At 47.5% G+C, this 16,958-nt stretch overlaps 1 protein-coding gene across 4 annotated transcripts; it reads left to right on the top strand.

Annotated features, from left to right (window-relative positions):
• The first annotated feature begins 468 nt into the window (after positions 1 to 468).
• On the top strand, positions 469 to 16,564 carry camta2 (calmodulin binding transcription activator 2). 4 transcript variants are annotated; one of them, XM_058623630.1, is made up of 26 exons: positions 469 to 524; positions 1,489 to 1,580; positions 1,808 to 1,911; positions 2,062 to 2,129; positions 2,240 to 2,375; positions 2,530 to 2,601; positions 2,716 to 2,863; positions 2,975 to 3,103; positions 3,182 to 3,389; positions 3,498 to 4,470; positions 4,547 to 5,227; positions 5,469 to 5,595; positions 6,089 to 6,223; positions 8,928 to 9,118; positions 9,768 to 9,949; positions 10,833 to 10,911; positions 11,005 to 11,257; positions 11,345 to 11,551; positions 11,631 to 11,848; positions 12,251 to 12,432; positions 12,550 to 12,754; positions 12,980 to 13,051; positions 13,166 to 13,186; positions 13,474 to 13,649; positions 15,024 to 15,098; positions 15,584 to 16,564. In XM_058623630.1, the coding sequence occupies exons 2-26, from the start codon at positions 1,547 to 1,549 to the stop codon at positions 15,639 to 15,641; spliced, it is 4,734 nt and encodes a 1,577-aa protein (XP_058479613.1). In that variant the 5' UTR covers positions 469 to 524; positions 1,489 to 1,546; the 3' UTR covers positions 15,642 to 16,564. The 4 variants fall into 4 exon arrangements, with proteins under 4 accessions (XP_058479613.1, XP_058479614.1, XP_058479612.1 ...); XM_058623631.1 differs by lacking the exon at positions 469 to 524 and adding an exon at positions 533 to 602; XM_058623629.1 differs by lacking the exon at positions 469 to 524 and adding an exon at positions 610 to 1,006.
• Positions 16,565 to 16,958: the final 394 nt, after the last annotated feature.

Genomic DNA, 16,958 nt, shown 5'->3' on the forward strand with positions numbered 1-16,958 from the left:
CACATGATGTAATGTGGTTGCTATGCAACACATGTTCAGTCAAAAAAAGTTTATTTTGTCAAACATACGTGGTCAGTGTCTTATAAACTTATTACTAACTCTTATAAAGTGGAATTGAGGGTTTCGTCCTCTGCCAAAGTCCATTGATAAAAACAGCAACATTTTACTTAAGCCCGCACACAGGAGTTGTTGATCCAATGAATTTGGTGTTTCATATCCCTCAGTCAGATAAATCTTAGTGAGACAAAATTAACACACTGCAGTATTAGACCAGCAGCTCCTGGGTCCCTGCAAACCAAAATTGACTTTGGTGCAGAAGAGTGAGCATTTTACCACGCAACACACACTTCAATTCCCCCCCGTTCTTCGGTGGGGAATTGAATAATGATAGAATAAAAAACAATAATAATAAATAATTATTATTGTTGTCATTATTATTGTTTTGTGATTGTAGACCCACCCCAACCCGTAACTACGCAGTGACGTCAGGGCAGAGAAGATGGCGGCGATGCTGAAGGCGGAAGGTAAAGGGGCTTTAACTGTGTTTTGAACACTTCCTGTCCGCCGCTCAACCCGGGTTAATGTGCACTGTATCGCCGTGGGTTAGTATCCCCTTGGTTGACCCCGGTTTGCACATTAAACACGGCATAATGCCTGACACCGCACCTTCCGTGGCTGTTAAATCGCCGCCAATACGGAGCTAGCCTCGGCGGCTAACGCTAGCCGGTTAGCAGAGCTGCTAAAGAAGCAAACTAGTGTGTTTATTGGTAAATAAACGTTGGTGACTGTGTTGGTGATGTGCCGTATGGTGACAGGCGGTGGCAGTCAGCGTTGGTTGTGAAGCTGCCCGCGTGTCGTTGTCTGTTGAAACGACGTCTGTGCGAGTTAGCGTTAGCATTATTCGGACGGAGGATGCTGAGCTCCTTGCAGGCCGGATAGGCGCCTCGGGAGGCGGCTCACGCAGCCATGCGAGCCCGCGGTCTGAGCTGGGCCTCCAGAAGATAAGGTAGTCAGTGAGGGAGTGGGTGGGTGAAAAGAGACGGAATTATCATGTCATCGCTCAGTTTGTCCATCGATTAGTTTATTTAACGACGATTAGAACGAGTTCTACTATTATCGGCAGTTGTATTCATTTTGACCGAAAACAAAACTAATATTAGGACCTGAACACTATCGCATTTTAAAACGTTTTAAATGATGACGCGACGGCTGATTAAATTAATAATGGTTCTGATTGTGATCAGTGTTGTTTCGATTGACGTCACTTTTGTAGTCACTACAGTAAAACCGCACACATACACACTCTCCATTTAAAGTGGGTGCAAATTCAGCTGTTGCTAGGCAACAGGGAGCTATTGGAGTAGATGCTGGTGTGAGTGTGTCCTGTTGCACACCTTGTTGTGTCATGCTGATCAGCTTACCGACTGGTTGTGTTCCTGTGTGTGTGTGTGTGTGTGTGCGTGTGTGTGTGTGTGTGTGTGTGTGTAGCGGGGCAGAGCTGGCCGCCATTCACTGAGTGAGAGTCATCCTGCATGGACCCGTCACCATGAGCCACAAGGAGATGGTTTCCACGGAGACAGGTCAGTCCCGTTCACCTGTATGTGGATGTGACACTGTGAAGGCACGCACCACCAGCTGTTGGTATGGTAACAGTTCGGAGTTTGTCTACATGACGGTCTATGTGCACTGCATTGTGCAGTTGCACTGAAATGGATGTAATCAGATTACATACGTCATCTAATGAGAACGATGTCATGTTTTGTGATCTCTGTGACAGTAGTTGTGGTGTGTGTGTGTGTGCCCACAGAGAACAAAGGACAGAGAAAGGTGTTTCTCCCTAACAAGCTGCTTGAGTGTCTCCCTCGCTCTTCCACTCTGCCAAATGAGCGTCTGCGTTGGAACACTAATGAAGTGAGTGGGACATCATCACAAAACTGTACAGAAAGTCTGTGGGTAACACACATTTATGCTTTTTTTCCATTCACCCTAACCCACAACATGCTCAGATTCTGCCTCTGTGTCCCCTTGTACCTTTGTCCCCATGTGACGTTGCATCTGCAGGAGATCGCCTCTTACCTGATAACGTTCGACAGACATGACGAGTGGCTCTCCTGCTCCTTAAAAACCAGGTGCGTGCTGTCACTTAGATGAAGTGGAGGGCTTTGCGCGTCTGTCCTTGCGTTCTCACAACAACAAGTGTTGCTTTTCTTCTTGTTGTTGTTGTTGTTTGTTGTTTCAGGCCGAAGAACGGCAGCATCATCCTGTACAACAGGAAGAAGGTGAAGTACAGGAAGGACGGATACTGCTGGAAGACGAGGAAGGATGGAAAGACGACAAGAGAGGACCACATGAAGCTGAAGGTCCAGGGCATGGAGGTCAGCGGCACACTACACCCCCTACAGGAAACACAGACCAGTGTCATTGTTTATTCGTGACACAGATTGTTTAGTTTTGGAACGACAAAGTGAAGTAAAAGTGTACGATTATAGCTTCATTGTAGGTGGGGCTAATTGATGCTCTCTGTTTCAGTGCCTGTACGGTTGCTATGTCCATTCCTCCATCGTGCCAACATTCCACAGACGATGCTACTGGCTGCTGCAGGTACACACACTTTCACACCTGTGTTTCTATACTTGTGAGGACTTTTGGTAACATGATGTACAATTGAGCTTGTGATGCTTTGCGTGTGTGTGTGTGTGTGTGTGTGTGAGACAGAACCCAGACATTGTGTTGGTCCACTACCTGAATGTGCCGTCCCTGGAGGATTCTGGGAAATGCAGTCCGCTGCTGTGTGGTGTGGCCGATCGCCATGACAGCGTGAGGTGGAGCCGAGATGACCTGCTCAGTCAGCTGAAGCCCATGTGTACGAGTGGCGCTGATATTACTGTTCACTCTGTTGACGTAGCTGCTGCTGTGTGTGTGTGTGTGTGTGTGTGTGTGTGTGTGGCTGTGACGTGTTGTTCCTGTGCTTCAGTTCACAGTATGAAGTGTTCCCTGGGTTCGGGGGATTTCAGCATCGAGGAACTGGTGCAGCACATTCTGGAGCGGCAGAGAACCAAACCACAGCCGCGCACACACACCTGTCTCTGTAACACCGCCCAGGGTAACACAACATGCTGTGCCGTGACATCACTGTGACATCACTGTGCCCACACTGATGCCTGGTTCTCTGTGTGTGCAGTTTCTCCAGGAGTGAACATTCCTCATCGCTGTAACAGCACCAAGCATCGCATCATCTCGCCCAAACTGCCCGCTGCTGCCGGGTCCTCGCCTTCCCCGCTCGCCGCTGAGGCAGGGGATGCTGGGAGGGCAGGAGGGGGAGGAGATGCCAAATTGCCCCACCTGCAGGCTCAAAGCAGCCCCGCCTCCTCGCCCTGCCCCACCTCCACGTGAGTCGCACAGACTGAGGACGACTTCCTGTTTCTGCTTGTAACCAATAAAGATTTTCAACCGTGTGTCTTCCTCCTCTTTCTCTCTCTCCCTCTCTCTCTCCATAGCGCCGCCTCCTCTCCCCCTCAACCCCACAGAACCGCCACCATCACCATGAGTAACCATAGCAACGGCTTCTACGGTGACCGGCGCGCCAACCTGACCACGGTGGCGCTGCCTCAGAACGCTGTTATCGTCATGGCTACAGCCACTGCCATCGCAGGAGGGCGAGGGGCAGGAAACTCGGGAGGCGGGGCCAGAGGGGAGGAGGCGGGGCAGAGGAGGAGCCTGTCACTCACCCAGTCAAGCCAATTATTGCTTTCCCCCACTGCGGCCACCACTGTCCAGGCGTCAGGGGTGGCCTCATGCCCCTCCCCTCCAACCTCCTCCTCACCTACTCCCTCCTCCCTCCCCCCCGCTGCTGTCCAGGCGTCAGGTGTGGCCACCCTCTCCCTCACCCTTCTCCCCTCTCCAGTCATCGGAGGCCTCCTCCTCACCCCCTCCTCCTCCTCGCTCCGCTCTCGTCCTCCTGCTGCAACTTCCCCTCCTTCTCCCCCTTCCCCCTGCTCACCGCCTCCACCCACGTTTGACCCTGACTCCTTCTTGAACTCTCCAAAACAGGGTCAGACCTACGGTGGCCCCCCTCCTCTTCCTCTCCCCCCTTACTCCTCCTCTTCCCCGCTGTCTCCCCCATCCCTGGCTCTCTCCCTCTCCCCTACGTCCACCCCTCCATCCTCTGTGTCCCCTCCATCCTCCCTCTCCTCCTCCTCCTCCTCCTCTGAGGTGGACAGACGAAACTCTGCCTCCTCTTCCCCGCCATCATGCTCCCTCCCCCTTTCGATTGCCCTGTCTCCCACTTCCACTGGGGCCCCGCCCCTCCTCCCCCTCTGCCTGGAGCTGGGAGCTCTGGGACAGAACGGGGGCGGGTCTGAGGAGGTGGGTGGAGCTGAGGAGGTGAAGGACAGAAGAGGTTGTGGTGATGATGATGATGATGATGATGACGAAGGCAGGGCTCCTCCCACCAAGCTGGCATTGCTACAGGTGAGACATTAATCAATTTATTTATCACAGTAGTGATTGGTCAGAGACAGAAATGATGATTCCATGTCTCCTACAGCCAAGCCACACCCCCTCTACCTCATCACCACAGCAACAGACAGGAAGCAACTCTGCTTCCCGGACCCTGGTTTGCCAACAGGCGACTTCTCCCCAGGCAGCCAATCACATGCAGCAACAAGCTGACGGACAGCCCTCATTGGTGCTGAGAACGCCCTACACTCACCAGTCTGCAGTTGAGGCCCCGCCCCCTGCTCAAATATCCCATCAACCCGTGGTTCTGCACCAACCATCAATTATCATGAAAGATGCGTCTGTCTCCGCCCCTGCTGCCGTCACCATGGCCCCTGCTCACTTGAACACACCCCCTGTACAGGTTAAGGAGGAGTCTGGGCGGGTCTACAACTCTGAGGGCACCCACATGGAGTCGTCCTTGGAGGAGGAGGAGGAGGAGGAGGGGCTGGAGCCCGGTGAGCGGGGAGGGGAGGAGCTTGACATCTCCTTCGACAGCCAGTTTCCTGACCTCATCTCTGACCTCATCCCCGAGGACGCCAGTCCTGTTACAGCTCACTCCGCCACCGCCCCTCCAAACCAGCCGCTGTTCCCTGCGGGCGTGCGATACGTGGTGCCGCCTCAGCCCTCTCCCTCCTCCTCCTTCCTGCCATTCCCTCACCCGCTGCCCTCCTCCTCCACCAGACTCACCTCCATCACTGACTTCTCCCCGGAGTGGTCGTACCCCGAGGTAATCTATCACTAGTAGTATTGATAACTGATCACATGTTTTCTGTCTTTTCTATTGACTATTTATTATTATTGACTATTTATTATAAATATTGTAAACATCACTGTAACCGACATTTTTTTTTTTTTTTTTACTTTGGTTCAGTTTAATTTACAGAAACTAATCCTCCTCAGCCACAAGAGGGCAGCAGAGTCTGAATCTATGTGTGTGTGTGTGTGTGTGTGTGTGTGTGTGTTCTCAGGGTGGTGTGAAGGTGTTGATCACAGGACCGTGGAGTGAGCTCTCGGGTCGATACTCGTGTGTGTTCGACCAGAGCACTGTCCCCGCTTCATTGATCCAGCCGGGAGTCCTGCGCTGCTACTGCCCTGGTAATTTTCAAAATAAAATACTGAATTTCTGAGAATCAATGCTAAAACCGCATCCCTGAAGTTTTCAAAGTAAAAGCCACAGTTTCTGTTGGTCCACACTTAGCCTGCAGTTTTCAAAATAAATGCCTTGGTTTATTTTAAATCTGCATTAAAACACAACTGTGCTTTTCCCAAAATAAAAGTCTGAGCTTTTGCCCATCCACACTAATATCCCTGAAGAACAAAAGCCTCAGTCTCTGTTCTTCCATGCTAAAACACAGCCATGCAGTTTTCAAAATAAAAAAAAAACCCAGTTTATGTTTGTCCACACAACTCTGCTGTTGTCAAAATCAAAATCAGAGCTTTTGCACGTCCACATCAACATTGCAGTTTACAAAATGCGCCAAAGTGCATGTAGAAGGCGTAGAAGGCGGAATTGAAATATAATGAAATGCAAATTTTTCATTTTATCCTTGCGAATAACCTTTTGTGTGCCTCATGTTTTCTCTTCCAGCGCACGAGGCCGGCCTGGTGTGTCTGCAGGTGCTGGAGTCGGGAGGTTCCGTTTCTTCTTCTGTTCTGTTCGAGTACCGAGCGAGAAATGCCAGCTCTCTGCCCAGCTCCCAGCTCGACTGGCTCTCACTGGACGGTCAGTTACAGCACACTGTGTCTTACTCAACGAGCAAACACTTGGAATCAAATTAGTTTCCTCTTGTTCATTCGGCTGCAGAGCTCCACACAGAACCTCGTGGAGAAAACTGCAGCTTTTAGAGCTTTTATCTCCAGTGTCACAGTGATGAAGCAGTGGTAACGTGTATAAGCCTGGTCCCCTGTTGACAGCAGCCGTTAATAACTAATTCAGCATACATTTCATGAAATAAAAGTAAAGTATGGGTTATGCAACAGCGCCACCGCTTGGTGTACACGGAGATGCATGTGACGCTGCCTGGCCTCTGCTCTCTCCTCGCAGGAATCCACTTTATCTTTCTCTCCCGTTCCCCTTCTGTCCCTCTCTGTGATTGATGGCATGGAGCTGTTTTCCACTGTCATCACCTGAAAACACACACACACACTCATCAGCGCTCGCTGCTATTTCTGACTCTGACTGAAGCTGTTGGAAACTCTCACACACTCAAAGGGAGGGGGCTCCACAGTGTTTTATCATTCTTTTTTTTTTTTTTTACAAATCTGTGATCAGACAACAGCCCCGTTAATGCTCACGACAATGAGCTGAATCTATTTATTCACGTTAACATCATGCATAAGCACTCTGTGGACCCTGGACCCGCGTCCATGCCACAGAGTGACTGCCCCTCCTGAGAGCATGTCATCATCTCTGGTGTCTTCCACCGAGAAAGCGGTGGCAGCTCCATTCAGAACCTCATAGAGAAAGTTGCTGTTTTTGAGTTTTTGCCAGTGTAGCGGGGACGCATCGGTGTTTGTCCGTGGTGGCTCCGCTGAGGTGAGGTGATTGCGGTGAATTCAGCTGTTGTTGAAACGGAGCTTGTTTATGTTCTGAAGCTAATCTGGTTTTATCTCGTAACTCTCGGATCTCCTCATCAGTTCCTGCTCCTCCTCCTCCTCCTCCTCAGAGAGAGAAGACCTGTCTGTCATTATACCACAGAGGAGAGGGGATAGGGGGTGGTGGGGGGTGTTAGGCTAAGTTCCAGAAATGTCACACAGATAGTTGAGACGCTCTATCACCCCCCCACACACGCACACCCCCTACCCCCAACCCACTCTAGATTTCCCACCATGCCTTGCTTTGATAGGACAGACTGCAACAGACGACTGAGCAAATGCTCCACTGTCTCTCCCTCTCTCTCTCTCCCTCCCTCTACTCTTTGACTTGAACTGATACTCACACAGCCACACCGTCTGCCTCTTGTGTGTGCGTGTGTGTGTTAAACCTCTCAGCTCGCTGTTGCACTTAGAGGCTGTGTGGTAACTTTTCCCATGACACCATCACATACCCGAAATGCTCCTCACCTGTGTTCGTCTACGCTGACACCGAGAGAGTGAGAGAGGGTGAGAGAGGGGGTGATATCTGGACACAGGGAGAAGATGGACGGGCAACAGCAGCAGGATGGTGTTGGTAGGACAGTCCTTGTGTGATTGTCATGGTTACGTAGCTGCTCGGTTACCATGGTAAATGCATTTATTTTCAGTACAGACGTCGATTGTTTGACCCGTCCTCTGTCTCATCGTTTGCTTGTCTTGTCTAGCGTTTGACTCCAGGAGTGTGGTTTTTACTCATTATTTGACATGTCGATGAAAGCGACTCGGTTGATCCGTTGATCTTAATATCAACAGGTCAAATACTTGTTGATATTTTGACTCGTCGATGACCTTTTTGTTCATCTGAATTGTCGATTGTGTGGTGTTGATTGTTTGACTCGTGCATTAGAGTCATTTAGTGTTTGACTCAGCAGTTAACTCCTTGATTACTTGAATTTTTTTTGATTCGATTATTTTACTCAATTGTTGGGCATTTTTTCGACTCGTCAATTTTGACTCCAAGTTTCACTTATTGATTTGTTGAATCGGCTCGTTGATTGTTTGACTCGTCGAGTGTTTGACTCATCAAGTATTTGACTCAATGATCGTTTAACTCGTCGAGTATTTGACTCTGACAGTTTGAGTCGTTGATTGTTTGACTCATCAAGTATTTGACTCAATGATCTTTTAACTTGTCGAGTATTTGACTCTGATTCTTTGACTCAGTGATGGGTTGAATTATCAAGTACTTGGCTCTGATTGAGTCGTTGATTGTTTGACTCATTGAGTATTTGACTCATTGAGTATTTGACTCATATTCTTTGACTCAATGATAGTTTGACTCGTCAAGTATTTGACTCTGACAGGTTGCCTCGTTGATTGTTTAACTACGTTGTTTGTTGGACTTATTTATACTTTTATTAGTTGATTAACTGGCTTTACTTTCATTTTGACCCGACTTGATGTTAATAGCAGTGAGAATAAAGCAGTTACGGGTAATGTTTATCTTAACCAGGGCGACTTCAGTTTGAGTGGGTTCTCCTGAGTGGTGGCTTTTTTTTTTCAACTGGTTGTCTATGTCTGTTTTCCTCGAAATGCAACTTTCAAATTTGACATGATGTTCTATGAAAGAAGATCTGAAACTAGTGACTGAGACCAATAACTTCTCAGGAAGAATATTTAGTGAGAAATGTGAGAAATAGAAGCTCATTTTCCCGTTGAAATATAGTTTCTTTTTGCAACCAGCAGGGTTGTTACTTACAGGTCTGACCTCATGTGGCAAATCAAATTTGTGAGGATTGCTCGCACTTGGCGGTTCTTCTGAGGAGGTCTCACGCTCCGTTTCCTTTGTGCAGATAATCAGTTCAGGATGTCCATCCTGGAGCGGCTGGAGCAGATGGAGCGCAGAATGGCCGAGATGGCTGCCCGTGACAACAACCAGCAGCACCAACAACAACAACAACAACATCATCATCATTATCATCAACAGCACGGCAACCAAGTACCAGCACTTCCTCCGCCACCCCTACCCGAGGACCAGGAACAGGTGAGGATGTTGAGATGAAGTGTGAAGAAAGAACTTTCTGTATAATCACCTAATCAATGAGCTGGTGAGTGTGACTGATCGGCTGGTGACATGTAGATGACATGTTAATAAAGGTGTTAAGAAGAAGAACAAATTAATAACCTGAGTAAAAGGGTTTTTCCCTTTTTAAAACTAACGCTGCAGTGACTCTGTCTCTGGCAGCGTAGTGTGAGGTGAACCCCCCCCTCTCTCTCTCTCTCTCTCTCTCTCTGATGTCATGGAGAGTTTGGCAGATCGAGCCCTCGAGTTAAAATAGAATCAATGTGACACACACCCCAACACACTCAAACACACAGACTTAAACAATTACAGCACTTTTCCACTGCCATTCATTCATTCACACGCGATTCTATCCAAATCAATTCACTTTTATTTGTATCGCGCAATGTACATAGTAAGGCAAAAACCTTTGCAATATTATAGAGGGAGCAGAGAAACCCACCAATTCACACACTGAGCAAGCACGAGGCATCAGTGGAGAGAGAAGAAAACTTAACAGGAAGAAGAATTCTCTGACAGAACCAGACTCAAAGATGTGCGGCCGTCTGCCTCGGTGTGGTGTGTGTGTGTGTGTGTGTGTGTGTGTGTGTGTGTGGTTCCACTCTCTCAGTGGTTTGAGAGGAGGATCGTGGGAGTGTGTGAGCGAATGATTAGGGTGGGACGATGGGGAGGAGGAGGCGGAGGAGGCAGAGAGAGGCTTCATCACCCTGTCCGCCACCGTGGGATGACACTGCTCCACCTGGCTGCTGCACAGGGATACACACACCTGATACAGACTCTGATCTACTGGAGGTAAACACACACACACAGCTATACTCGTTCAGTTGGACAGTTACCCGTCACCACTATTCAAATCTTAGCCACAGATCAAAAAGGACTTTCTGCCTCATTAGGACCAGGTTTTGGTCTCCAGAAAAGGGCCTAAAGAGGTGACTAATACTGCTATTTTAAGCTGTGTGTCCACCAGGTGGAATGGTAAAATGGCTTTACCAAACTGAACCAGACCCTAATGGAAACACGGCATTTGTGAGGGCAAACATTCCCTTGTCTCCTTACCCTGACCTAATCCCAATTGTAACCCTAATCCTAACCGTCCTGGAAGTTACGGCAGAGACGGTAAAGACAGTGACGTCATTAAAAGGCGACCATAACAAAACGACCGATTCAGTGAATAAAAAAAGCTATTTTTTGGAATACATTGGTCTCATTTTTTTTCAGATATTTTAATGGAGAAAACGATCATACGATTAATCAGTTGTTAATTAATTTAATAAATTAATCGACAACTATTTTGATCATTGGTTTTAGAGTTGTTTTTTTTAAATAAATACAACAAGCTGACTTAAATGTGAATATTTTATGGTTTCTTTGCTCCCTTACGAGTGAAAAAAGACACTAGAGAACATCATTTCCAGGTTTGAGGAAAAAAACAATAATTTTACGGAAACCAAACAAATACGCGATGAATCGAGAAAATAATCGACAGCTTCATCGATTATGAAAATACAGTCCCTGTAAGGTGTAGGTGTGACAACAGAGACTGAGGACCAGCCAAAATGTCCTCGTATCCTATGGTTTAATCGGTCAGAAAGGTCCTCACAAAGCCACACAAGTACACACACACACACACACATATACACACACTTTACACATATACACAATTGTGTTGTTGCAGGAGTGTGAACAGCGACTCTCTGGACCTGGAGCAGGAAGTTGATCCTCTGAATGTTGACCACTTCTCCTGCACCCCGCTGGTAAAACACTACACCGCCACCGTCGCTATGGTTACCAACAGTTTCACACGCATATGTGTTCACTTTTTTTACTTGTGTGTGTGTGTGTTCCAGATGTGGGCTTGTGCGCTGGGCCACCAGAGGGCGGCTGAGCTATTGTACAGCTGGAACAGTCTGGCTCTGGGGATCCCCGACTCGCTTGGACGTCTGCCGCTCGCCGTCGCTCGCTCCCGAGGACACACGCGCCTCGCCACGGCGCTGGAGGAGCTGCACACGAGTACGCGGTCCATCCCCGGGGACACGCGCACGCCGGTGACGCCGCAGCCACAGCCGCCACCGTCTCCTCTGTCCACGAGCCCCGACACAGGTAATGGCCACACCAGCAGCCAATCGTGGGACAGGATTCACGCTCTCTGATTGGCTGTAACTGTCTTCCTTCTCCGCCCGGTTTCAGGTCTGAGCTCCTCCAGCAGCCTCCCCTCGCCCAGCGACCCCTCCTCCCCCTCCCCAAGCTCTGCTTACTCCAGTGGGCCCACGCCCATGGACACCTCCCCTTCCTCACCCTCTTCCCCCTCCTCCCCCTCCACCTCCCCTCCCTCTGCCTCCTCCCTTCCTGCTCTGTCCATGTGGGGGGAGGAGCCAAGTGATGGCTTCAGCACAGGTGACACAAATGACCTCATATTGACATATTGATGATGTTAATTCATGAGTCGTGGATTAAAAAGTGATGGTTGTTGCAGGTCTGAACCCGGGAGGCTCCAGAGATTCCCCCCTGTACCTCATGGAGTACGAGAGCGCCTCCCTTGGCCACACGCACCTTTACACACAGATGGTAGGGGGGCGGCGGACACACGCGGCCACACCGGCAGCGACGCTGGAGGAGCAGCTGCTGAGCTACAGCGAGAACGCCGAGAACGAAGGCGAGGAAGAGGAGTACCTGGAGGAGGAGGTGCTACAGGTACAAGCACGCAGGCGCCGTTGTCATGGAATTGGGAGAGGACGGAGCTCCCTCTAGTGTTGGGTTTTGTCCACAAGTTTCTACCCAAAATTGAGTCCTCAGGTTTGGTCCTTACATTTAGTTCCAGAGGTGAGTTTTGAGGTTTAGTCTTAGAGGGTAGTCACTAAGGTTTGGTCCCAGATTTAAGATTTCAGTTTCAAATCCAAAGGTTAGCGTGAGGGTTAAGTCCCCGCTGTATGTGCCAGAAGAATATCACTAAGGTTTACTGCTAAGAATTAGTCCCGGGGTTTAGCCTCAGAGATTAGATCTCAGATTAAAGGTTAGTCCCTAGTTTTAGTCCTCGTGGTTTACCACCGGTATTTTTGAATTACTGATACTATGGTTACTCTCCCTTCACAACAGGTTGACATGGCAACGCTGGCTGAGCAAATCATTGAGGCGACCCCTGAGAGAATCAAGCAGGAGGACTTCCCCAAAGGGGCGGAGTCACCGCTCAGAGAGCGACGTGACAACCCTGCCATACAGGACACCTGGCTGGCCACTTACCTGGACACTGTTGACGCTCACACTCACTCCCCACCGAGGTAAGCCACGCCTTAAAAGACATTGAAATGTGTTGCCATAGAAACCAGGTTTGTTTGTGCCTTATCGTCATTTAAAAATGCTGCTATTTATGTCTGTGTGTGTGTTTGCGCGCGCAGGCGGTTGTGCCCCCCCTCGCCTCTCAGTGCACTGGCCCTTCAGAGGCTCCGCCCCCCCTCCTCGGCAGCCTGGGCGGAGTTCTTGAATGCGTCGACCAATGGGAAGATGGAGAGAGACTTTGCCCTCCTGACACTGACAGACGGCGAGCAGAGAGAGCTGTACGAGGCCGCCAGAGTCATCCAGAACGCCTTCAGGAGATACAAGGTCCAGAACCTAGTCCCTGAATGTAGATAAATCTAAAATCTAGTCCCTGTCCGTAGATAAGTCTAAAATCTAGTTCCTGTCTGTAGATAAGTCTAAAATCGGTTGTGTGTGTGTGTGTGCCTCTGTGTGTATGTGTGTGTGTGTGTGTATGATTGAAGCAGCTGTGATGGTGAGATGCTGCCCCCTGTCGGTCGGGTTTGGTTAACACTATCCTCTTGTTTTCAGGGTCGGAGGTTAAAGGAGCAGCAGGACATGGCTGCAGCCGTCATTCAGAGGTGCTACAGGAAATACAAACAGGTGTGTGCGCGCGCGTGTGTGTGTGTGTGTGTGCGCTCAGGCTTCACTAACGCTGAACTAACCTGCTGTGTCTCTTAACCACCTCTCTCTCTCTCTCTGTCTCTCTCTGGTTAGCTAACATGGATAGCTCTGAAGGTAAAATGGCTGACCAGTAGATGTAGTGATGTTTGTAGACCCTGTCTTTATTGATCTCTGCTGTCATTCCATTCTTCTGTGTGTGGACCAGACTCAACATATGCTTCATTTATTAAACCGCACGTGAAAAAGGTTTGAACTATACCTTTAAGTGACCGTCTATCTGGCTGTCGGCCACCGTGTGACAATCGATCGGTCCTCAGAGCTCGCTGCGTTCTCCTCCTCTCGGCTCCTCCCTCTGCTCGTGTGAACCCCCCGACCTTTCACCTCTCCGCTTGTCTCCTCAGTACGCGCTCTACAAGAAGATGACGCAGGCGGCCATCTTGATCCAGTCCAAGTTCCGCTCGTACTACGAGCAGAAACGTTTCCAGCAGAGCCGGCGGGCGGCGGTCCTCATCCAGCAGTACTACCGCAGCTACAAGCAGGCGCCACGTGGGGGCGCCAGCCACAACAGCAAGATCAAGTAAGAGTTTACTGAATAAGCCACGACCGCGTGACCATGATCGGTCAGTTATTGGTTTATCGGCAGCTACGTTACACAAGCTAAACCTTCTTCAGGTGAAAGGATTCGATTGCGTTTCTTTAGTTATTTAGTAACCTGTTAATGTGCCAAAGAGTTAGAGATCACTAAGACAAAAACTTGCTGCTGCTACGTTCATTCACCTTTGACTAACTAGTAACTTACCCACTACATTCTTCCTTTAATGTTGACTAACTACTAAATTAGCCTCTACATTTAGACTAGACTAGAATAGCCTTTTATTGTCATTGTATTGTGTACAACGAAATTGGAGTGCAACTCCCTTTGGTGCAATTTACAGTCAGCAAAATAACATTTTAATATTTTGTTAAAATTAAATGATATAATAAAGAACTGTCCTGGAAGAAAAACTATACATAAAAAATATATATACACCATTGCAGCAACATATGTAAACAATTCCGGTGCCAACAACTAACTAGTAACTACTACTGTATATTAATTTAGCATCATCTAACTAGTAACTTAGGCGCTCCATTCTTCCTTTAACATAGACTAACTAGTATCTGCTATGTTAATTTACCATCAACTAATTTAGTAAATTAGCTGCTACATTCTTCATGTGGTGTTGACTAACTAGTAACTTTGCCTGTACATTCTCCCTTTCTCGCTGCTATGTTCATTTACCTTCGACTAACTAGTAAATAAGCTGCTGCATCCTTCATTTACTGTCAAACAACTAGTAACTTAGCCGCTACATTCTTTTGTTCAACACTGACTAACTAGTCGCTGAGATGTTCACTTTCCCTTGACCAACTAGTAAATTAGCGCCAATATTTTTACATTTTCACGTTGAAGAATCAGTAACTTATATCGGCTAATTTCGTTGTTTACCTTCGACTAACTAGTAACTTACCCACTACATTCTTCCGCTAATGTTGACTAACTAGTATCTGCTATGTTAATTGACCTTCTAGTAACTTACCCACTACATTGTTCCTTTAACGTCGACTAACTAGTAACTTACCCACTACATTGTTCCTTTAATGTCGACTAACTAGTATCTGCTATGTTAATTTACCTTCAAGTAACTAGTAACTTACCCACTACATTCTTCCTTTAACGTTGTCTAACTAGTATCTTAGCCACTACATACTTTTGTTTAACACCGACTAACTACTCACAGATATGTTCATTTGTCCTTGTTCAACTAGTAAGTTAGTGGCAAGATTTTTCACTTTTTCACGTTGAAGAATCAGTAAATTATAACGGCTGCTTTTGTTGTTTACCGTCGTCTAACTAGTAGTAACTAGTCACCGGTTTATCAGCAGCTGATGTTGATCATGTGTCAATCAGGGGCTCGTTCCTGACAAAGAAACAAGACCAGGCAGCGAGGAAGATCATGAGGTTTCTGAGACGCTGCAGACACAGGTAACACACACACACACACACACACAGGATCATTTTGTGCGTTATGTGACACGATGGGAGCGCCGGCAGCAAGTCGCTGTATTTTAGACAGTAACGGGCGTTTCTTTTCACCATCAACCAAAGAAACGCCTGCAGAGAAGAAACCGTCGTTTTGTGTGGGTTAGACTTTTTGCTCTCATAATTATGACTTTTTATCTAATCATTTTGACTTTTATGTCATCATTTCGATTTTTTTATCTCATAATTTCCACTTTTTTTTATCTCATAATTTGGATTTAATTTAATCGCATAATTTCTACTATTTTTTAATCTCATAATTACGACTTTTTAATCGCATAATTTTGACTTTTTTTATCTCATACTTTCGACTTTTTTTCTTTTTCTGGCAGAAACGGGCTTCCATAAATTTGCGTCACATCCAGTGTGAACACAGCATAACGCGCACACACACACACACACACACTCTCTGACTCTGGTGTTTTCAGGATCAAGGAGCTGAAGCAGACGAGGGAGCTGGAGAGGAGAGGACTGACGACATTATGATGACGTTGTCCAGAGGACATGAGGAGAGGACATGAGGAGAGGACACACGCGCCGTCTTCGTGCTGTGACATCACATCATTTCTGTGCAGTTCTTAAAAGTGTTTGAGCTTCACCTGTGGACGGTCACATGACGGGAAGTGGCAGGTGGAATGTGTCGTGCCGGGGCGTCAGTCACGAATGTTTACGTTGCGTAAAAAAAAAAAAATCTGACTGTACAAAATAATTTAAACAGTCATATATACAAACATATATTTACATATAAATATATATATACATATATATATATATTCTGAAGTTGACTTTATAGAAGCGCTGGATGTTTGTATTTATTACAGCATGACCTGTTCATGTGAGTGTGTGTGTGCGCTGCGCGCTGTGTCAAGTCTTAAGGAGCCCCGCGACCTCTGACCTGACTGACAGTCTCAAGTTTGTTCCGTTTTGTATCAAAATAAACAAATTGACGCCACCATTTTGTTTAGTTTGTTCCACGTCGAGGGAGGCGGGCCGTGAGGTCAGAGGTCAGACTCGGGTTCCCTCCCAACTGTGTTTTAGTCATTTCAGAAAGGACGCCAGCGACGGCGGCGTCCAGGACTGAGCATGAGCTTTTTCTTCTTCTTCTTCTTCTGCTGCTGCTGCTGCTGCTGCGTATTTTGTTTTTCTGAAACGAGGACGTTTTAACTTTGCTCCGTTGCAGTGAAGCTTCGCATGAGTTTGTACGGGGGGAAAAAGTCACATGATTAAATCTGCTGTTTGCTATTGGTCCCACTCCACTTCCTGTTTCCTGCCGCCACCGCGACGACACAAAGCGACACGACCTCAGAGACGAAGATTATAAACACAGCTACTATTATGATGTTGTTTTTCTGGTTGATTTTATGTTGTGAACACATGAAAGTTCCATATAAATGAACATTTATTTATTATTTATTGGTGTTGTTTTTACTCTGTAAACAATAAAGGTAATCTTTTTTGGAAAATTAAAATGCTGACTTGACAAAAACCACTCAAAAGAAGGCGCACTCCCACTTTGAAGCCTCTAGAATCCCGATGTGGTTGGCGTTAACCATCGTGAGAAATCAAGTGCGAGGTAGAAGATAATCTTCCCATTGACGAGTTTCATTGCAACAATTAGTCGCCCCCTGGTGGCTATTCACTATGTCCTTACTTCCTGATTGACTTGACCAAGGAAACCAAAAGACTCCGTCCAATTTTTGGTTCTTTCAATGGTATGATGAGCGTAAGGTGTGTGAGCGTGACTCCTGATATTTTTGGTTCCTGTGCCTAGAATCCGGGTCAGACCACTTGCCGAATCGTTAT

The sequence above is a fragment of the Solea solea genome, chromosome 3, assembly GCF_958295425.1.
Source record: "Solea solea chromosome 3, fSolSol10.1, whole genome shotgun sequence".
NCBI lineage: Eukaryota > Metazoa > Chordata > Actinopteri > Pleuronectiformes > Soleidae > Solea > Solea solea.

What these genes read in the sequence shown, in the direction of transcription:
- camta2 (XM_058623630.1), top strand. Translation starts at nt 1,547, where the DNA reads ATGAGCCACAAGGAGATGGTTTCCACGGAGACAG. An exon ending in CAGTCAGCTGAAGCCCATGT is followed by an intron (nt 2,864 to 2,974) that starts GTACGAGTGGCG and finishes CCTGTGCTTCAG; the next exon opens with TTCACAGTATGAAGTGTTCC. An exon ending in CACACTCACTCCCCACCGAG is followed by an intron (nt 12,433 to 12,549) that starts GTAAGCCACGCC and finishes TTGCGCGCGCAG; the next exon opens with GCGGTTGTGCCCCCCCTCGC.